Raw genomic sequence first — 23,160 nt, forward strand, 5'->3', positions numbered from 1 at the left:
ATTCCAGTTCTCCTCTATTATCCAGTATTCCAGTTCTCCTCTATTATCCAGTATTCCAGTTCTCCTCTATTATCCAGTATTCCAGTTCTCTTCTATTATCCAGTATTCCAGTTCTCCTCTATTATCCAGTATTCCAGTTTTCCTCTATTATCCAGTATTCCAGTTCTCCTCTATTATCCAGTATTCCAGTTCTCCTCTATTATCCAGTATTCCAGTTCTCCTCTATTATCCAGTATTCCAGTTTTCCTCTATTATCCAGTATTCCAGTTCTCTTCTATTATCCAGTATTCCAGTTCTCCTCTATTATCCAGTATTCCAGTTCTCTTCTATTATCCAGTATTCCAGTTCTCCTCTATTATCCAGTATTCCAGTTCTCCTCTATTATCCAGTATTCCAGTTCTCCTCTATTATCCAGTATTCCAGTTCTCCTCTATTATCCAGTATTCCAGTTCTCCTCTATTATCCAGTATTCCAGTTCTCCTCTATTATCCAGTATTCCAGTTTTCCTCTATTATCCAGTATTCCAGTTCTCCTCTATTATCCAGTATTCCAGTTCTCTTCTATTATCCAGTATTCCAGTTCTCCTCTATTATCCAGTATTCCAGTTCTCCTCTATTATCCAGTATTCTTTGTCACACAACAGTTTGATTCAGGTGAATTCTCTGCCCCTCCCCCTTCCACAATAGAACAGAGGGAGACCACAGTAACGTCTGTAGTAATAGATTTTGACAGCAACACAAGGTACTACATTATTTCATAAATCAGAATCAGGTCAGTGGCACAGCCAGAATCTTCAGGTTTCAGGATTCATTCCCCTAAAGAGTGGAAGGTCTTCAAAATGAATTCCAATGTCCAGTGGAATGTCTTCAGGATTCATTCCACTATGCGGTGAAATGTCTTCAGGATTCATTCCACTATGCGGTGGAATGTCTTCAGGTTCTATTCCCATATGGAATGGAACTTCTTCAGGATTTATTGCAGAATGTAATGGAAAGTTTGCTTTATAAAGAAATATATAAAAAAGTTGAATAGCCACTTGCCATTTCATCATATGATCATATGAGTAATGTGAACTGAGAACAATCAGTGATGCACTCAAGGTTATTCAAAGTGATTAATTGTGGTGTCATAGCAAGCCTAATTAATGCAATATTAGGTCATTAATGTAATATTGGTTTATGACTGGAACTGATGTACTGCTTAGAGTAATTAATAGACATGGCAGTCATTGTCACATAAGAGAGGGAGTATCGGTACTGAGGTTTGCTCTTCCATCCGTTAATGATTTATCGTGCACTGCTACTTTTGGAAAACTGATCCCCTAACACTTTGGTGACAATGGATTAAATGCTTTATAATGAACTTGATATAAATGTACTCTAGATGCTGTTAGACTGGGATGCCGGAGAGAGTGTGTGATTATGTGAGCATATGCATATTGTAACATTGCAAGTTATTCTTTGCTATTGCAGGTGATATTGTAAACTATTAAATGCATGTGTGTGTGTGTGTGTGTGTGTGTGTGTGTGTGTGTGTGTGTGTGTGTGTGTGCTGGATCTGTGTGAGTGTTTTCATTACCATCATCAAGCAGCATTGAGTGTGTATCATCCAGAATCCAGGCATGAAGGACACTCATGTTTACAGCACAGCAGATATTAGTGCCAAAGTGAAAAATCACTGTAAACACGAATACTTCCACCAGACAGTGTGTGTGTGTGTGTGTGTGTGTGTGTGCGCGCGCGTGTGTGTGCGTGTATGTGTGTGTGTGTGTGTGTGATTGAGAATATGTGAAAGTATATGAGGGAGTGCATGTCTGAGGGTAAGTGAGAGTGTGTGATAATGTATAACAATATGTTTGGGTGTGTGAGGGTGTGTGGGATTGTGAGACTGTGAGCATGAGTGTGTGAAGATGTTCAGATACAGGGTATGTTCAGATGTGTGTAGCGATACAGCGTCTGTGTTCTGGTACAGTGTCTGTATACAGATATAGGCCTTGTGTTCAGATCCAACGTCTGTGTTCAGATACAGCTTCTATGTTTAGATAGTGTCAGTGTTCACACACAGCATCAGTGTTCAGATACAGCGTCTGTGTTCAGTGTGGACTTCGCAACATGCTCCATCTCAACCCATCTTTCCCTCCGCAGGATTTGGGAACATTTCTCCCCACACGGAAGGCGGGCGGATTTTCTGCATCGTCTACGCCCTGCTGGGCATCCCCCTGTTCGGCTTCCTGTTGGCCGGAGTGGGCGACCAGTTGGGCACCATTTTCGGAAAAGGCATCGCCAGAGTTGAGAAGATGATTGTGGTGGGTAGACGTGCTTCTTCGCTGCATGCGTGGATTAACAGAGTGGAACTGCATGATGTCTGCTGGCCGCGTCTTGACTTCCAAACGTCCTGGCTGGGCTGTTCGGCACTGCTCAGAATGACTACAGAGAGGTCTGAGAGGTGTGGAGACTGAGAGCAAAAATACATTGGGTTTCTTCTGTTCCTGGGAGTGCTGTGAATCTAAGAGTTCTGAAGGCTCGGGGGTCGTTCTCCTGGGCATAGCCTGGTCTTCAAAGAGCATCTGAGACTTCTCATTACTTGTAATTCTCTGTGGCTTATCGCTATCGACTGCATGAAGTGTCTCGCCACCCAGAGCCACTGGGCCTGATGGTCCCCCAGAGGACAGTTTAAATCAGTGCTTCGATATTGCATAACCCCTAAACTAAAACTAAACTCAGAGAACAGTAATGATCGCAATGATCAGCGTGTTCAGACTAATACAACACAGAACAGTTCACACAGATACAGGCTTCCATCGAGCGTCTTGTGTTTTATTATAGTCTTATAATATTATATAATATACATCTAATATTATAAGCTGCATCCCGCGTACAGGGTTAAAATGTGCCATGCACACGGACGACCACAGAGCCTCGATGAGGGAGTCAAATACCACAAAGTGATGCGAAGAATGTGTCTCGGGTTTCCATAACAACCACATGTGAAATTCCTCTCTCGGGCCATTTAAAACATTTATGACAGTTTCCTCTTTTTCTCCCTCCCCCCTGTCTCCCTCTCCCATCTCTCTCTCTCACTCTCCCTCCCTCTCTCCCCCTTTCTCTCTCTCTACCTCTCTTCTTCTCTTCCCTTTCCTGTCTCTCACCACCTCTCTCTTTCTCTCTCTCCCTACTTTGTCTCTTTCTCCTTTTCTGTGTCTATATCCGTCTGTCTGTCTGTCTTTCTGTGTCTGCCTATATTCCTGTCTGTCTGCCTGCCTGTCTTTCTGTGTCTGCCTATATTCCTGTCTGTCTGTCTGCCTGTCTTTCTGTGTCTGCCTATATTCCTGTCTGTCTGCCTGCCTGTCTTTCTTTGTCTGCCTATATTCCTGTCTGTCTGCCTGCCTGTCTTTCTGTGTCTGCCTATATTCCTGTCTGTCTGCCTGTCTTTCTGTGTCTGCCTATATTCCTGTCTGTCTGTCTGTCTGTCTTTCTGGGTCTGCCTATATTCCTGTCTGTCTGCCTGTCTTTCTGTGTCTGCCTATATTCCTGTCTGTCTGTCTGCCTGTCTTTCTGTGTCTGCCTATATTCCTGTCTGTCTGTCTGCCTGTCTTTCTGTGTCTGCCTATATTCCTGTCTGTCTGCCTGCCTGTCTTTCTGTGTCTGCCTATATTCCTGTCTGTCTGTCTGTCTTTCTGTGTCTGCCTATATTCCTGTCTGTCTGCCTGTCTTTCTGTGTCTGCCTATATTCCTGTCTGTCTGCCTATATTCCTGTCTGTCTGCCTGTCTTTCTGTGTCTGCCTATATTCCTGTCTGTCTGTCTGCCTGTCTTTCTGTGTCTGCCTATATTCCTGTCTGTCTGTCTGCCTATATTCCTGTCTGTCTGCCTGCCTGTCTTTCTCACCATCTTACTTCCCTCTGCAATTTGCCAAAATAACAAGAGGCTGACAGAGATCAAAACGGGGGTTTGTGGAGAGGTCTGTCTCTCCTCCACACGGACACCATCACGTTGTCCTGCCCTGTCCTGGTCTCACAGAAGGGAGAGGAGATTTCAGATCCAACGCACCCTCTCTTCTGGGGCAGGTGACGCCAGGGGCCCCAGGCTGATTTAGGAAGGAAATTGTAGAAACCAGATGCATTCAAGCAACTCAAACACGTAGGGTACCTTCAAGGCAAACTACTCATGAAGAACAACTCAAATGAAGAAAAACAAACAAAAAAAAAGATTTACAGTGTGTATCCATTATGAAGGCCTTTGATTTACTACACCATGTATCAATCTGTAATGTAACCACAAAAACTGATCTCAGAACAGTACTCTTTTGGTATGGGCAACACCTGAGCCCAGGCCAGCCAGGTTTAATGTATGTATCTGTGATTAGGGTTCTGCTATGCTGTGAGATATAGAACTCTTTAATCCCACCTCTACTTCTCCAATCAGCCCACAGCACGGGGTCACGTTTCTCTAAAGCACACGTCTTCTTGATCCCTTACAGTGTTCTATAAGTTCTATAATAACCACCTTTGTCCGCTTTTCCCCGTGCGGCTGAGGTTGTCCGTCTGTAATCACCTGAACTCCACTGATTATTCCGGAGTCAACTCCACCCGCCGGCTCCTTTCACAATGACTGCAACGTTAATCAGAGACCTGCCCAGTTGGGCCAGAATCCCGCAAACCTCCCTGTCCCCTGACCTGCTGATGGCAGACGCATTCTGTGCAGGCCTGCCGGTCTTTGTCAGGCCAGGCTGTTGTAAAGCATCAAAATCTTGAAGTCAGATGCAATCATGCCAGGTCCCCTCACCTCCCTCGAATCATAAAGAGATATTTATAGGGATCAGGTGCACATAATCGAGCAGTTTAAAGAAAACGGTTTGATAGTTATGGCGGTGTCCCTGGGGTGTGGGGTGTGTCCTGGGGGTGTGGGGGTGTCCCGGGGGTGTGGGGGGTGTCCCTGGGGTGTGGGGGGTGTCCCGGGGGTGTGGGGGGTGTCCCGGGGGTGTTAGGACCGTTCCCATGGCTCTGCGATTTGGCTCGTGTGTTTCTGAGAACTTCAGACTGGCATAACTGACTTCAATAAGTGGTCCACAGCAGGAGAAAACACGTGCCAAGCAAGATCACACGCTCGCGCTGAGCTTCTATGGATCTCGATGAAATATGGATGGCGCGAGTGAGCAGGATGCTGTCTCCTTTCACCAGGCCGTCCACACGCAACGTGTCTGGAGGCTCTCTCTCCTCTCCGAGCGTTGCATCACGGCGATGCGAGACGTGCGTCTGGGGTGAAGGCTCTGACCGTGGGCCTCGGACGGACGCTTGCGTAACTGCACACAGAGGCTCACAGAACGATGAAAACACCCTGTAAAATTCACACACCGCTGGGGAACTGCACCGCTCCACGGGAAGCCTGTCTGGAGTGGTGAAACACTGCCGTGGGGCCGCATTTTTATGCATAACACACAATGAGAACTTAACAGTACAGTTAGATGCATAGCTAGACACCCAGCATGTATTATAAACAAATATGATATGCAGGCCGGGTTCTAGACAGCTTTAGCTGGAGGGGTATTGGGTGGGGGGCATTCACACATTATGTGCGGACATGTCTTTAGTCATTTTGAAAGCCAGAACTATATTCAGGCTATAGCCCCCCCATCTCCTTTTACACCCCCTTTGGATTAATGTGATGTTGTTTACGTATTGTTGATATTTTCGCTTTAGTCATAGGTGCAATTTATTCAGTTACCTGGGGCATATCAGGAATCCTTCATGCCAGACGACATAGTGCTGGTGTGATGGTTGGTGCACAGTGCAGACGCGTGCAGACTTTCAATAAAAACGCTTTATTAACAGAGGCATAGTTAGACGGTCCAAAGGTCAAAACCAGATTATTAGCAAAGGCACAAAACCGGAAATCCAAAAGCAGCATCAGAACCAGTCTGGATCAAAGACACAGTACAGCAGCAACAGTCAGGCAACGGACCAAGAGGGCAAAAGAGGCAAACCAGGTCGAACCTGAGAGAATCAGTCAGTACAAACACTCGGTATGCTGTATGCTCCTCGCTAGAGTCTGCAATACTTTGCAGTGAAGTGAAATTGAGGAATATAGTTTGTTTACGTATATTGTAAAAAATGAGTCTGATTGCAGTATGAGAGATCTGAGATATTCTCATCAATAAATCTGACTGTGTTCAGTAGTTCTCCGATAGAACAACGCTTCTACAATAAAAAAGTTTGCCTTAGCCCTTTTAAGACAGAATGTCCAGTAACCAGAACAATAACCACACACCCCCCCCCCACCCCCCACAGCGGCACCACTGAAAATACACATAAAATCAGTCTACAGCGTCCTCATATAATAACTATTTAGTATTCCAGTGCCTTTTTCTATAACCTGTCTGTTTTCACTCAATCCAGTTACGCTCGGATTTGTCATGTGGCAGGTGACCTGTCTACCTGTTCCTGTCATGTGTGACAGGTGACCTGTCTACCTGTTCCTGTCATGTGTGACAGGTGGCCTGTCTACCTGTTCCTGTCATGTGTGACAGGTGACCTGTCTACCTGTTCCTGTCATGTGTGACAGGTGACCTGTCTACCTGTTCCTGTCATGTGTGACAGGTGACCTGTCTACCTGTTCCTGTCATGTGTGACAGGTGGCCTGTCTACCTGTTCCTGTCATGTGTGACAGGTGGCCTGTCTACCTGTTCCTGTCATGTGTGACAGGTGACCTGTCTACCTGTTCCTGTCATGTGTGACAGGTGACCTGTCTACCTGTTCCTGTCATGTCTGCCAGGAATGATGAGTAACCCTCTGTTGTTCCCTGTAGAAATGAGCAGGTGTCAGAACAGCTGACGAGAGGCTCCATGCTGTCCTGCTTTCAGTTCCTGGTCAGTTCCTGCGGTGGATGAGAAAATGTGGACTTGTCAGCTTTTACCATTTCCAGCTGAAATATCAGTGCGCATTAGCAGGGAAGTCCTGTGTGTGGATCCTGTCCAACTTCTGACAGTACTGATTAAAGCACGCCAACCCGGGGGCCGTTTTAGTGCCCTGTGTCTCGCAGCCCGGAGTTGGACACAACAAAAACAACTAAACAACAGCATGACGTACTCAGTAGCTGTATACTTACAGAGCACTGAGGGCACGTAGCACACACTTGCTTGCTCTCTGTTTCTCTCCCTATCTCCCCTCTCCCTCCCTCCCCCTCTCCCTCTCTCCTCTCTGTCTTCCTCTGTCCCCCCCCTCCCCCCCTCCCTCTCCCTCTCTCCTTCTCCTAGTTTTATTTTGGTCGCGATGTTTGGATTGGACGTTTCAAAGCTTCAGGAGTGTGGGAGTGTATGGAACTTGCACCTGCTTTTTGTCAGGCTTGGCTTGCGAGCTTTTCTCGCTCCTGCCCACATGACCTTTTCAGGTGTGCAATCGTCTGGTCGTATTTGGGTCTCCGGTGGGCGCCACATTTAGAAAAAGAATGACAGAAGTATATGCTAATGATACATAAATGATGCAATAATGATGCAGTAATGATGCAATAATGATGCAGTAATGATGCAATAATGATGCGTGAATGGCTTCACAGGTACTTTAGTGTGCTGTATTTTTACAGCTGCATCACTGGGCAGACTTAACAGCATCCAAACGGACGGTAAAGTATCACACAGTCGGAGTGACAGGCTGTAATTACATACTTCCATTAGACCACTAAAACATCCAATGAGAATTCTAGGTCTTTCAGCCTTGAAGTGTATGCACACGGACACATAACCACGGACACAACACACCATTCATCGCGGCGGTTACTCTCAGTCCTCTCATAATAAGTAGTAGACATTTTGCCTGATTTACAGCGGGGACTGAGAAGCCTGTTTTCATCTGGATCGGTGTGATTGTATCCAGAGTGGCATTATGCAACAGGATCATTCAGTGTTGGGAGGAAGGTAGATCACTCCAGTCAAAGCAGCAACCCTCTCGTGTTCCAGTCTGGGGTCCAGGACTGTGTCATTTCCAATGTTCTTAATTGAACGGTTGATGTAGCTGACTGAATATACTGCAAAGAAATGTGTTTTTCAATGACAGAATACACAGGTCTTAATTGCCTCGGTTAGCACATGCGCAGTGGCAAACTATCATAGATACATGTATCAGTAGACTAAGAGTAATCATGACCTTAATCACATTAATGGGTAAAACTGCACCGCTCATAAAGGGGCAGGTAGAAAGTGGCATTCTCTTTCACTTCTAGTGATTGGTAAGGGTGTGATGGACGTTTGTCCAAATAGTCTCTTCAGTGTGTCTCTTTCTGTCTCGCTCTCTTTCTGTCTCCATACACACATACAACACACCGACTATTCTACAGAGCTATGTAGTGTATTATAGTAGCTAAATGCTGCTAATGACCGCCGAGGTCACAACCCTACCTTCAGGTGCCAAAATGAATGTTTTGTCTCAATTAGGTTTTCAGTGAAGCTGTTTTGTTTGTACAGAGAGATTCTTCAAGGGGACAAATATAGGATTTTTTAATCATCATGTTTTTTTCCTGTGTTGCTTTTATCATAGGAACATTTTGTTAAGTAAGCAAGGTGCAAACACACTCACTCACATACACACACATACACACACGCATAGCACAAGTAATGCATAAAAGGTGAAAACTAATTTTGAGGCAATTTAAGAGATACTACATAGAACCATAAAATGTCACTCTGTTACAAAGTGGCACTCAACGCACCGTTCCAGCTCAGTTGAAGATAAAAATGTCACAAGATTGATTCAGAGGAGCTGATATAGGAGCTGATTCAATGGAGCTGATTCAGAGGAGCTGATCTAGGAGATGATTCAGAGGATCTGATCTAGGAGCTGATTCAGAGGATCTGATCTAGGAGCTGATTCGGGGGGAATAGATCTATGAATTTATCCAGAGGAGTTGATCTACAAACTGATTTAGAGGTTCTGATGTGTAAAGCTAGGTGAATGGTGTACAGGAAAGTCTCCTGTGTTCTTTGAGTCAGTCACAGGGTGTCGAGGGACGTCCCATTATTTGTGGAAACAGCTGACTGATGCCACAGGGATCTCATGGCTTAATGTGTGTGATAGGTAGCATGAACACAATGGTTTCTGAGACAGACAGTACACCTCTACAGAGAGTACATTTCTGAGACTGTACATTTCTACAGAGAGTACATTTCCGAGACAGACAGTACATTTCTAACACTAAAACTCAGGGAATGAGAGAGACATTAAGATGCCTCTTAGAAGACCCAAGGAAAATGATGATTCATCCACTCAGAAAATCAGAGAGAGATAGAGGGAGAGATAGAGAGTAGAAGGAGAGACATAGAGATGCTTCTCAATACGAATTCGAATTAGTCATCTTTTGTTTAATTTGTGGTTGAAGGGGAATCTGAGCTCCTTTAGATAAGATTTCATAGCCCACAGAGGGAGGCTGAAGAGACACAAAGTGTCGGTGATAAGTGTGTCTGGCTTGTCCATAAATGCCTCATTTAGACATCCAGCCATGTAAGTCTCAGAGTTCTTTGGCCTGATAGGTCAAAGCCCTGAGTTGTCCACATAAAACAGCAGCAATGTGAATATGCCATGGTTTAGGGTGCTTATGGATGGGTGGATGAATGGATGGACAGATGGATGGATAGATGGGTCACATAAAGACATATACATATCCTAACTCTCCTTTAGTTATCCCTTAGATCCTTCTCTCCTTCTTTAATTTATCTATATATCTATCTATAAAGAAATAAAGGATATCTATGTCCTTATGTGACCCATCTGTCTATCCATCCATCCACCTATCCATCCAGTCATTCATCCGTCCATTCGTCAATCCACTCATCCATCCGTCCATCCACTCATCCTTCCCCTTTTCCTCTCTGTAGAAGTGGAAAGTAAGTCAGACCAAGATCCGTGTGATCTCCACGGTGCTCTTCGTCCTCTTCGGCTGCCTCCTCTTCGTCACCATGCCCGCCATCATCTTCAAGAACATCGAGGGCTGGAGTACCCTTGAGGCCATCTACTTCGTTGTCATCACCCTGACCACCATCGGCTTCGGCGACTTCGTGGCAGGCGAGGGCGAACGGCGCCACCATCAGGAGAGCAACGGTAAGTGACGGGAAAGTTGACATCATTTACTTTGTTTCTCTGGAAGACTGTAAAAGGGGGAGTGTTTCGTTAAGACTCCTCTTATGGATATTCCAGTCACCAAACCAGTCTACTTTACAATAATAATAATAATAATAATAATAATGTACTATTATTCCAGTGATATGGAATTCCATGGAAATGTTTTGTGCGACTAATAATGTTGAAGATGTGTTTTATCAAGTCCTGACCGAGATATTGTATTTTCATCATCATCGCGATATGAACATGCATAATAAAAAACATTGCAAAAGATGAGATGACTAAGAAACATTCGCATGCTCGCGTAAATAAAGCGATTTCTCTGTTCGACCTATCAGGAAACACTGTTCAGCCAATCATTTTAAACCCCAGTTAGCCATTAGCGGCTGTCAGGTTTGCGACCCTCTTTACAAGCCTTTCTTGTTGGCGTGACTGTTGTCACTCGCTGGATATTACGTTTGGCTTTCTTTATTCTACATTCAGATGTGATTGTTTCGTTAAACTCGCGTAGCTGGAGACATTTGTTTCTTCTCTTCTTCCTTCCTTGTCCATGACATTGAGTTTAGAAGAAAACATCTTAAAGGGGGGCAGGGGAAATTAAGCTTGCATTTTTTTATAGTTAAATTGTCTTATTTAAATAAATGTTTTTATTGGTCAGGTATTCATGTGCCTTTTGCTCTATAAAGCACTGAGTTTGTTAGCAGTGTACCTATTAAAGCAGAAAGACACAGGAACTGTAGCCTGTACACACTTATTTGTTAATGTATCAGATCTAACGTGAACAGTGTTATCGCACATTGCATGCTGTGCTCGTATCATCCATATCTGGATCTAATAGTCATCTCACCACGCTGGCTGAGATGCCATGAATGTTGAACTCTGGGTAACAAGACCAGACAGACAGACCTGGATGTACATCAACAAGCTTAATCACAGATTCCTAAGCCCTGACCAGAGTCTCTGTTCTCTCTCTCTCTCTCTCTCTCTCTCTCTCTCTCTCTCTCCCTGTTTCTCTTCTTAACTCCCCCACTCTCTGCATCTCCTCTGCCCACACACACTCACTTTCTCTCTCTCTCTCTCTCTCTCTCTCTCTCTCTCTCTCTCTCTCAACACCCCCTCCCTCTCTCTGTCTCTCTCTCCATCTCCTCTGCCCACTCTCTCTCTCCACCCCATCCCTCTTTCTCTCTCTCTCTACCCCTCCCCATCTCTCTCCACCCAATCTTTCTATCTCTCTCTCTCTCTCTCTCTATCCACCCTATCCCTCTCTCTCTTTCCGCCCCCTCCCCACCTCTCTCTCTCTCTCTCTCTCTCTCACACTCTTCATCTTCAGGCGGTTCTGAGATAGAGTACCTGGACTACTATAAACCTGTGGTGTGGTTCTGGATTCTGGTGGGCCTGGCCTATTTCGCCGCCATTCTCAGCATGATCGGAGACTGGTTCCGTGTCATATCGAAGAAAACAAAGGAAGAGGTGTGGAATCCTATTCTCCATCCGCCCCGCTCACGGCCGAGAGCCCTCCGCCCTGGTGTGACACGCCCACACGTGTAGAGATCCCAGCAGCTGTGCACAGCCCCGTGCGTTTGCACCGCAGGAGTGCCACTCTAAGGCAAATGTCAAATTCCATGACTTTCGCTGACAGAAAGGCAGAATTTCCATGACCAGAAGTGAGCAGAAAAACAGGCCACCTCTGTTAAATGGGCATGGAAAACTCAAGCCACCATTAGAACCATTCCCTCAGGAGACACACGCAAATATAACACTTTAATAGAAGGCAACTAAAATGTAACAAAGCTACAACACTGCTCCCCATTTTCTCATGACTTGACCCAAAAAATGCTAAATTCCTCCGACTTTCCATGTCTGGAATAAACTTTTTTAAATTCCATTCCTTGGGAAGTCTGATGCCAGCGTAACACCCACTACCGCACCACCTCGGTGGAACAGCTGGGAATGGTCTGTTTCCCACGTAATATCCAGTGGCCTTGAGGTCAGAAACAGACATGTGATAAATTAGTACAATGTGTGCCACACAGTGCCTGACAACAGCTACGTTTGTACACGCATAAGGCCCATTCCACAGACGTACCTGACAATCACGTCAGTGGGTCCAAATTGGGATGCTGACAGGCGTTGGGGAAATTATTCCAGAAAGCTCAGATTCCCGGTTAAGGACCTACATTGTGCTTGGGGGGAGCACGGTCTATTTATGAAACAGTCCGGATTCAGGGCGGCTTGACTGCACCTCAGGCAACCGCACGCACACACTTCCTCTTATAACCTCACACCAATGTCTCCACCACACACACACACACCCTCAAGTTCCTGCTTCCTCTCAGACAGGCACGCAGGGCACAGTTATTACCCAGAACTGCGGGTAGGTCTGTAGTAGTACTAATCTCTCACATACCACTCCTGTACCTCTGTGACATTAATATGCTCGTCATGTGCTGTTATTAGTTCTTATGCAGCTAGTCAAGCTTTGAAGCTTATATCAGGTTTTATAACTTAAAACTCTATAAACATATTTTAGCACTGAGCACACTAACATATGAAACTAAAAAAGGAATGAATTATTCATAAATAATGAATAATAAATGTCCCCACATTGACTATTATCCTGCATTGTTTTATTAACACATTAAGCAATTTGTGTAGCTGAGCTTCTCCTGTAATGTTTAAACTACTATTTAATTAACGTTTAATTATAACTAGCTGTAACAAGCAAGCACACAAAGAGAGAGAGAGAGAGAGAGAGAGAGAGGACCCAGGAGAGAGAGAGAGAGAGAGGACCCAGGAGAGAGAGAGAGAGGATCCAGGAGAGAGAGAGAGGATCCAGGAGAGGGAGAGAGAGAGGATCTAGGAGAGAGAGAGGATCCAGGAGAGGGAGAAAGAGAGGATCCAGGAGAGAGAGAGAGGACCCAGGAGAGAGAGAGGACCTAAGAGAGAGAGAGAGGACCCAAGTGCAAGTTGTGTAGGGTGAAAGGTCAGCTTGACGGGCTGATCTGTGTCCGGGGTCATTCCAAGGTCACCATGAGTAGGCAAAGTCCCAAAGGTCAGAGGGTTCAATGGTAGGCATAGTCTAAAGTAGGAGAGAATGCCCAGAATGCATTGCAGCCAGCAGAACTGCACGACAGCCTTGGCTTTGGACCGAAACCGACAGCTTTGCCATGGCGACTCATGTAGAGCCGGACAGATTCGTTAGAGAAGTTCAAAATGATCCAACAGCAAAAAAAAAGACATTAAATTGCCTTTTTAATTCTTTGTTCTAATTGGCTTGAGTTGTATGCTTGGGTGAAAGAACGGGTCGGTTTCGCTGTGTCAGGAGGAAGAAGAATCCTTCTGGCAACATCTGAAAACTACTGCTGTTATTCATGAAGTGTACCCTGTACATAGAGAACACAGATAAAGCCAGCAGACGCCATTTCTCTGACCTGTGGTGTAATTTCCACCCGGTCCCTAACATGCTTGAATGGCATTCATGTTTGTGACTGCTTACATAGCCAAGAAACCACAGTGTCCATCATACCTGTTGCCAGGTACTCTAGCAACCCCCTCTGTCACCTGCCATAAATGGCTATAAAGAGAGACATTAGTTACACAGGAACTAGAGCTGGGCGATTAATCGATATTATCTATTAATTCGAATTTATAGTTAAGGACGATGTGTTTTTAAGAAAATCGATTTTCTGAGTTTTAATTTTCACCACCGACGCTGCACTGTGGGCTCCCGTAGTTCAGTGAGTTTAGCACCTCCCACCCATCCACCCTCAACACACACACACACAAACTTGACGGCGGAGCTTGTGCCCAAGAAAAGAGCAACTAGCTCCGTGATATGGAGTTGGTTCGGTTTTCCGGCGTCAGACGTAGACCAAACAAGTCCTCTGTAAGGTGTGTTTGAAACCGATAGAGGGAGAGAGCGAAGAGTACTATTTGTTCAGTTGCGTTGTGAATAAAGTTTCCCTCCGCAGGATATTTTGGATTAAGCAGTTTCTGCCTCGGTTACCGAACCCGCTTCAATGGATTAAACTTTCGCGAGTGACCGTAGCGCGCGGCTCCGCACACCTCGGTGGAGGCAGGGTTGCCAGGTCCTACAAAAATATCCCGCACAAAGTCAGTGTAAAACCCGCCCTTCAGCAGCCTAAACTAGCCCAAAGACCAAAGTTGTCGACGGGGGGGGGGGGGGGGGGGGGGGGGTGTAAAATGGAGACAAATTAAGTATTATATCGCGATCCATTCTTAGTGTTGACTTGTAACTCCCACGGTAGCCCAACTCAAAAGTAGCCCAAAAAAACGCACCTCGCGACCCCAGAATTTTTACCCGCGGCTGGATTTACAAACAAGCCCAATTTGGCGTGAAAACGCGAACTTGGCAACTATGGTAGTATAAAGTATAAACTGTGGTAGTATAAAGAAACACCCCTCAAAAACAGTGGAAGGAACATTTACCTGACGAATTTTAATGTTACATTGCAGGCCCGTAGCCAGGGGGGATCGGAGGGTTCGTTCGATCCCCCCCCCCCCCCCCCCCCGAACACACATGCCCCCTCAAGATAGATAGGCTATTCAACGAATGAATTGTTAGTCTCCGGTGGATATACAGACAAACAAATAAGGACAGCAACAACAGACTCACAACAAACTTATAACAGTGTTGCCAACTCTCACGCAATGAGCGTGAGACACTCGCATTTGACTGTCTTCACACGCCATACATCCGATTTCTCACGCTGAAAAAATCTAGTTTATTTATCTCCGATCTACATCTATGATTCAATGAGTTACTAGTTTGCTCTGGCGCCAACTACTGGCGATCGATCGCTTTAGACGCAACATAGAGGAAACATATAAGACATAACACCCACCCCCCCCCCCCCCCCCCCCCCCGCATCAAATCTCACTCCTAGTGATTTTGAAAAGTTGGCAACCATGCTTATAATGAATAAAATATGTGTAAATTAAAAGGTTTGAAGTGCGCTCGTGTATTTAGGGGGCACTGGAGTAGAGAGGCAAATGAAGCCCACTTTTGGGGGAAAAAGATCCCCCCCATCACAATGCTGGCTACGGGCCTGCATTGTGTTTTAGGTTTGAAAAGTGCTGGAATTTAGGCTAAAGTGAGGGCAGTCCTGTTCTTATTCAGAATGTAGACAGCGTGACTGTCAGTACGCAACATGCAACAATTGTTAAATTGTATTTGTTTTCCATTTTATTAAAAAGGGCACCAAATTATTTATATCTATTTATTTTTTGAGGGTGTGTTTTATTTATTTATTTTAAGTTTGAGGTTGCATTGTGTCAGTGCTTAAACTATGTTGGAGAAAGCCTTCTAAAAGTTACTGAATGTTCTCACTTGTTTACAAATGTTTTTTGCTTGTTTCTGGTTGCACTTTAACCCCAAAGGGGAAATTTAAGTGAAAAATAAATTAAAACTTTTTTTAACCATTCCTTTATCATCTGTAGTTTTTTAGTAGAGGAAATAAATCTATTAAAATCGAAAATCGGATTTAAAAAAAATTAATCGAAGATTTTTTTGGAGGGCCATATCGCCCAGCTCTAACAGGAACAAAGAAAGAGTTTCGGCTATGCTGTGTAAACTGTAGACTCTGTTGCTTAGACTAAACACACAAACACACACACACACACACACACAAAGGGTTGTCATCCAAATGAATTCTTCAGTTGGATAAAACGCTCCCTCTCTCACACTCTCACACCCACACATGCACCACTGCATATATAACATTTTCTTACAGTTCCAGATTAATTATTATTCATTATTACTAGCTCACAGCAGCACTGTGCTTCTAATAAGGACTTCCAAATCTCTCTCCTCACTGTGTGTGTGTGTGTGTGTGTGTGTCTGTGTCTGTGTGTGTCTGTGTGTGTGTGCGAGTGTGTGTGTGTGTGTGAGTGTGAGTGTGAGTGTGTGTGTGTGTGTGTGTGTGTGTGTGTGTGTGTGTGTGTGTGTGTGTGTGTGTGTGTAGGGGACCGGAATCCAAGACCTCACCAAAGGCACAAGAGTGTGTGTGCATATACAGTAGTATGGTTGAGTGTGTGTGTGTGTGTGTGTGTGTGTGTGTGTGTGTGTGTGTGTGTGTGTGTGTGTGTGTGTGTGTGTGTGTGTATACAGATATACAGTAGTATGGTTGAGTGTGTTTAAAGGTTTAATATGTATGAGAAGAATATGTGTGCTGATAAGTTACTCATGAGAGAGAGAGAGGGAGGGGGAGAGAGAGAGAGAGAGGGGGGGGGGGGGGAGTCACAGAAGCATAACAGCCACTTCAGTTCTTGCTTTGTCTGCCTCTACAGGACCACAGTTCCTCTCAAGGTTTTTTTTATTTATTTGAACTGACTTCAAAACATCATCTTCACACCGAGGCTGCCATGCTGCCTGTCGCTTTGTTCATCAGTCTGTCTGAAGCACATGCTGATGTCAGCTGGGATGATGCCAACTGGGGCCAGCTTGCAGAATTAAAGGCAGGGTTACAGTATTAAAGGCAGGGTTACAGTATTAAAGACAGGGTTACAGTATTAAAGGCAGGGTTACGGCATTAAATGCTGGGATTACAGCCTTTAAGGCATGGTTACAACCTTAAAGGCAGAGTTACAGCCTTAAATGTTGGGTTTCAGCCTTAAAGGCAGGGTTACAACATTAAAGGCAAGGTTAAAGTCTTAAAGGCAGGGTTAAACCCTTAAAGGCAGGATTAAAGTCTTAAAGGCAGGGTTAAACCCTTAAAGTCAGGGTTAAAGTCTTAAAAGCAGGGTTAAAGTCTTAAAGACAGGGTTAAACCCTTAAAGTCAGAGTTAAAGTCTTAAAAGCAGGGTTAAAGTCTTAAAGGCAGGATTAAAGTCTTAAAGGCGGGGTTAAAGGCAGGATTAAAGTCTTAAAGGCAGGGTTAAGCCCTTAAAGTCAGGGTTAAAGTCTTAAAAGCAGGGTTAAAGTCTGAAAAGCAGGGTTAAAGTCTTAAAGGCAGGGTTAAACCCTTAAAGGCAGGGTTAAAGTCTTAAAAGCAGGGTTAAAGTCTGAAAGGCAGGGTTAAACCCTTAAAGGCAGGGTTAAAGTCTGAAAGGCAGGGTTAAAGTCTTAAAAGCAGGGTTAAAGTCTGAAAGGCAGGGTTAAACCCTTAAAGGCAGAGTTAAAGTCTGAAAGGCAGGGTTAAACCCTTAAAGGCAGGGTTAAAGTCTTAAAAGCAGGGTTAAACCCTTAAAGGCAGGGTTAAACCCTTAAAGGCAGGGTTAAAGTCTTAAAAGCAGGGTTAAAGTCTGAAAGGCAGGGTTAAAGTCTTAAAGGCAGGGTTAAAGTCTGAAAGGCAGGGTTAAAGTCTGAAAGGCAGGGTTAAAGTCTGAAAGGCAGGGTTAAAGTCTGCTTCCCTGCTGGTTCTCTGCATTTTCACCATATACATAACAGTTCAAAAGTATTAAAACCTTTCCAATTACCTCTTGACTCAACCTTTTGGTTCTCTGTCTGTCCGTCTCTATTTCTCTCTCTCTCTCTCTCTCTCTCTCTCTCTCTCTCTATCTATCTCTCTATCTCTATCTATCTATCTATCTATCTATCTATCTTTCCCTCCATCCCAGGTGGGTGAGTTCCGGGCGCACGCGGCTGAGTGGACCGCCAACGTTTCCGCCGAGTTCAAAGAGACACGCCGGCGCCTAAGCGTGGATATCTACGACAGGTTCCAGCGGGCCGCCTCCATCAAGCGCAAGCTGTCTGCCGAGCTGGGCCTCAACCCGCCCGGCGGCCAGGAGATGACGCCCGGCAAACGCACCCTGTCCGTCAATCTGGGCGAGGAGCGGGACACCCAGGCCACCTTCCCGCTGTCCCGCAACGGGAGCCTGTACCTGAACGGCCTCAGCCCAGAATACGCCGACCGCCGGGACATCGCTATAATAGAGCACTTGAAATAAAGTGGGGAGAGAGAGGGAGGGAGAGAGAGAAAGCTAGAGAGGAAGAATAGAGGAGCAAGGAGAGGGAGAGAGAGATGGACAGGAGAGAGAATTAGAGAGGGGGAGAGGAAGATGTGGAGGAGAAGGGGAGAGGGAAGAGAGATAAAGAGGTCTAAATTAAGAACTGTGACTTCTTAAAACAGAAAGCAGGAGGGAACAATGGAGGACAGAGAAGAATAATGAAGAGAGAGAGAGAGAGAGAGCTAAGAAAGCATCTGAGGGAGTGATGAAGTGTAACAGAGGGAAGTGTAGCAGGAAGTGGGGTACCATGTTGTCCGAGATCCTGCTGTTTTACGTGACTGTCCTGACTGCAGGATTCAATCACCCCTTCTGAAAGATTCCAGGAGTGTTTGTACCCGCCACCGTGGTCCTGTTCAGAGACTGCCACACCAGCCTGGTCAAAGGACCACTATCAGTGCACACCTAATGCACCTGCACAGGTGTCGCACACTTGACTCAGACTCCGCCCCCTCTCTAAGAAACCCACCAATGAGCTTGAAGGCCCCCTGAGTCTGCATCAGACGAAGAGGTTCTTCACAACATCGATCTGTATCATCCAGGATGACTCAGACTGTGCCTGCCTCTGATCAAAGAGGCCCGAAAGCACCGGCACCAGGGTGGGAACCGTGTGGAGGTGTGGAACTGTGGAAGTGTGGAGGTGTGGAGGTGTGCTCTCTAGGCCCAACTGTTTCATCTGCTTTTGTTTTTGTTTTGTTGTTGTTGACATCCACAGGACATTCCACGCGTGTTCAGAACACCACCCCAGCACCACACACCCCCCCACCCACCACACACACACCCCCCACACCCACACACCACACCCCCACACACCCCCACCCGGTGCAGCTACTAAGTGCCTTAATGAGCGTCTGCTCCACTTGGCCGTCTGCGTCTGGAACCTGCACGCGTGCTCAGAGTGGAAGCAGTCGTGCACCTTAACCACACTCACACGCTCAGCCCGGACGGCACGGCGTCCCTGTCAGTACCGGGTCGCACTGACACCGCTGACCTCCGCTCAGCTCACAAGGCGCCCACTGCAGTCTTCTGTTGCCATGGAGATCTGGGAATAGAACGAGAACCTCCTGCCCCCTCTGGAAAAAAAAAAAGTTCCTATTGCCATGGGAATTACCATGGTTACTACAGCATGGCAACCGAATACGGTCTCTCACAAACGCAGGCGCACCCAATCGGAGGCGTGACGGTAGTGGTCCAGCGTTTCTCAGTAGAGGTGTGAAGACTTCTGATGGTGTTCCATGCCTTATCTCAGCCGTGTCTCACTCACAAATCTGTAGCCCCGCACCCTAGAGCACTTGTGCACCCCAGAGCACTCCTACAAAATACTCTCCATCCCTGGCCTAAGCAGGGTGAATTATTCACGGAGGTGTGTGGCCTGCCGTCTGCTCGACCCCGTACGGTTCCCCACGCGCAGCACAATCTTAGGAGCGTCTCCTGCTCCGACACACCTGACCGAACTCATCAGACGTGCGCGGGGATCCAGGTGCGGAGAAGACAACAGCCAAGAACGCACTTGCGCCACACGACAAAACACGTCCCATCGTTTTTTGTAGCCTCTCATATTGTTATTTTAAATGCTTTCTTTTACGATGTGTTATTAACAGCTTTGTCTGGAGTCCTGTGTGTTTTGAGGTATATGCAATGGAATGAGGCAAGTGGCAATGGCGACGTTATTGAACGTCACTCAGAAGATTCTTACTACGTCCTTTCTGCTATTTGATTTAGATTTCGTTTGCGTGCTTTTTTTTTCTTGTTGCACTATAAAAGTTGCATTTTCCGAGAATACACTTCCAACGATTGGAAAGATTCAATTTGTTTATGAACCAATCATTATTGACCTAATCATTGTGAAACAAGATGGCATAGTGATAGCTGTCAAAACTTATTTCTAGAGTGGAGCGGGACGTTTTTCATGTGTGCTGAGAGGTACCGCTTCAAGGGATCTCCTACGTATGGCACGTCCCTGTGTTTACACAAACCGAAACCTGGAAATTGAGCTAAAGTTTAGTTCCCTCTATAATCTAACGTCTGATCCCAGAACAGCCTTCATCATCTCTGCCTTAAACAGAAACCTGTACATGACAACACGTTCTGGCCAGTGTCTGTAGTTGTTTTGCCAAATCCAGTCTCAATCTCTCGCATGTTTATTTTTCAACAAACGAATTCAAATGAAAGTTAACATACACTAAAATTAATCTCATCTCTTTAAAATCATTTAATTCTTTTAATACCCGAGTTACAAATGCGCCAAAATACATGCATTATGAGATAAGGTTAACGCTTACCTTTAAGGGGGTGGGGTTTCCTTTGTTAAGGTTAAAGGTTACTGTTAGGGGTTGGGTTTCCTTTGGCAAGGTTTCTATGGATTTCCCATTTCCATTGATATTCATATATTTGATTATGCTCCTCCCTCCTTTATGACAGCGTGCAGTGTTCAGTGTACTGTTTACTGCTTCATGCCAAATGCAGGAAGTGGCCTTTGTAGATAAAGTGGTTTTAAAGTCACTGGTTCTGACCAGTGATTTAGGCAGGATCCCCTACATTTGCATAACCCCTGGGGTGGTAGACCTACACAGCAGTCACCCAGACAGGGTAGCAGAACCCTAGTTGCTGTGAATCCCAGGAGACGGAATAATAGCGTCGGTTAATACCTTAACGTGCTCTTTGAAATGGTTTCCCTACAGCGTGGCAAAGAAGGAGGGACTAAGCTTTGAATGGGCGGGTTAGACGTAAACCACACCCACTGTGCTCAGAAAGCACGCAGCATGTAGCATGTGCTCCTGGGCCCTGTTGTAGGAAGCCTGTAGTGTGATCCACAGCGGGTGTTGGACCACTCCACCTGGGGTTGATTATATGTGGTGGTGACTGCAGACCATTGTGCCTCCTGCAGAAAGGAGACTTCCACCACCAAGCTAAGGCCTAAGGGTGTGTGTGTGTGTGTGTGTGTGTGTGTGTGTGTGTGTGTGTGTGTGTGTGTGTGTGTGTGCACGCGTGTGATTGTGTGTGTGTGTGTGTGTGTGTGCACGCGTGTGTGTGTGTGTGTGTGTGTGTGTGTGTGTGTGTGTGTGCACGCGTGTGATTGTGTGTGCAACCATCATCTTAAATTTATATTCTACATTGATATTCCACTCACAGGGACCTTTCTATACAGCGTTAAGCTGCAAGAAAGAATTGGTATATCACCAGGAGGAGAGTGATAGCACCTTAGCTTCTCCAATATCTAACCCCGCTGTTTCTCTAAACTACTGTGGTCTAATCTCAGACCGAGATGGAGAAAATCAATCTAAAGAAATCACAAAGTGGAAAACGCAGCCAAAGATCGGGTTTCACGTAGCAGTGCGCGAAACGCGTGTCCGCGCAGCCGTGTTCCTGTCCAATCATAAATCACGGGCTGACTAAGGTTCTTCTGCTGACATCATCTGTTAAAGTAGGCCTTAGTGATGGCCAGACGGCAGCAGCTGACTGACCTGCGCTCACAGACAGCACTGGACTGTGCCCAGACTCTGAGGTAGATTTTGTGTCCTGATGAATGTACCTCGCTTTTCGAGATCTATCATGAATGTAGGCATGGAGCGTGTTGTGACTTTTGAGAATCGATACACCGTCTGGAACATTCGAGCGATTTATAAACCTTTTTGTAATTAGATTAAACAATTTTCCTTCATGTCTGAGCTTCCTTCCTGTGTACATTCAGCCTAAAGAGTTGATTTAATGATGTGTGAATGGACTAATATATTTCTAAGTGCATGTTTAATGTATATTGCCAGTATCTGTAGGTCAGATTTCTTTGCGTCTCAACCAAAAACAAAATCTTGAAAGAGTCTTGAAATGTGTCCATGACTTCTTGTATCTCAGAATCACAACCAACCATTCAAAAACACAATAAAGCTCTTTTTTAATAACATGTTTTGGGTGTTTGCTCAATGCTACTCTATATCACAACAGCAGACCCAATGGCCTCCTAACCTGAACCCTTCAATATGTCTTTGAATATCTTGAATATATGAGTGCATAACTAAAGTTCTCAGACCATACCTATTTTACCATGAAACATAAACTATCATGGTAACATTAAGTCTGATTGTCTTTTTATAATCCTTATGTAGATTTCCATAGAATTAACATTAACACGTGACGGTCCATGTGGTCTGAAGCTGTGGTCACTAACCCAGTTCCTTTGCTTGATTCGGTGGGGCTGAACACTGTTACATTGAGGTTTCTAGAGGTATCATACTGTGGATTCTGGAGATACATTGCAGTACAGAGAACTCTAGAGATGTGATGGCATACTGAAACATTTAGAGGCTCAGCAGAATATTGAACATTCAGCAGATGTGGTGTTATATTGAAAATTCTAGTATATTGGGTGTACCTCTACAGCTTTGGTTTATTGAGGAACCACTCAATAGCTTCTGTCTCCACTGGCTTTGAATAACCTCAGCTTGACAGACACAAACATATCACAAATCACCGCCCGAATAATGAACATGCACCACCAGACCACAACACCAGAGTCCTCCACTCTGCACTGACTCATATATGTACTCTAATTACAATTGGTTTAATTGATGTTTCTGAAAACAGAACCTTACCAGATCAATCAACTACACATGCACCTTAAGCCCCTTCCCCCCATGTCCATCTACAGGCTACTAAAGAACTGAACTTGCTGCCCAGCATGCTATTACAGTGTACCCTAATATACTGTACCCTATTACAGTGTATCCTAATATACTGTACCCTATTACAGTGTACCCTAATAACTGTACCCTATTACAGCGTACCCTATTATAGTGTACCCTAATATACTGTACCCTATTATAGTGTACCTTAATATACTGTACCCTATTACAGTGTATCCTAATATACTGTACCCTATTACAGTGTACCTTAATATATTGTACCCTATTATAGTGTACCTTAATATACTGTACCCTATTAGAGTGTACCCTAATATACTGTACCCTATTATAGTGTACCTTAATATACTGTACCCTATTACAGTGTACCCTAATATTCTGTACCCTATTATAATATACCTTAATATGCTGTACCCTATTGCAGTGTACCCTAATATACTGTACCCTATTACAGT

The 23,160-nt window shown here is 45.1% G+C and overlaps 1 protein-coding gene across 2 annotated transcripts in view; it reads left to right on the forward strand.

Annotated features, from left to right (window-relative positions):
- Window positions 1-21,729, forward strand: part of kcnk2b (potassium channel, subfamily K, member 2b) — a 37,189-nt gene extending 15,460 nt beyond the window's left edge. For both annotated transcript variants that reach the window (XM_077016476.1, XM_077016477.1), the window contains exons 4-7: window positions 2,145-2,305; window positions 9,860-10,082; window positions 11,434-11,573; window positions 17,682-21,729. In XM_077016476.1, the coding sequence (XP_076872591.1) occupies window positions 2,145-2,305; window positions 9,860-10,082; window positions 11,434-11,573; window positions 17,682-18,011 (854 nt within the window). In that variant the 3' untranslated portion in view covers window positions 18,012-21,729. The remainder of the gene's footprint in view (window positions 1-2,144; window positions 2,306-9,859; window positions 10,083-11,433; window positions 11,574-17,681) is intronic.
- Window positions 21,730-23,160: the final 1,431 nt, after the last annotated feature.

This window comes from Brachyhypopomus gauderio, chromosome 9 (assembly GCF_052324685.1).
Source record: "Brachyhypopomus gauderio isolate BG-103 chromosome 9, BGAUD_0.2, whole genome shotgun sequence".
Classification (NCBI taxonomy): Eukaryota; Metazoa; Chordata; class Actinopteri; order Gymnotiformes; family Hypopomidae; genus Brachyhypopomus; species Brachyhypopomus gauderio.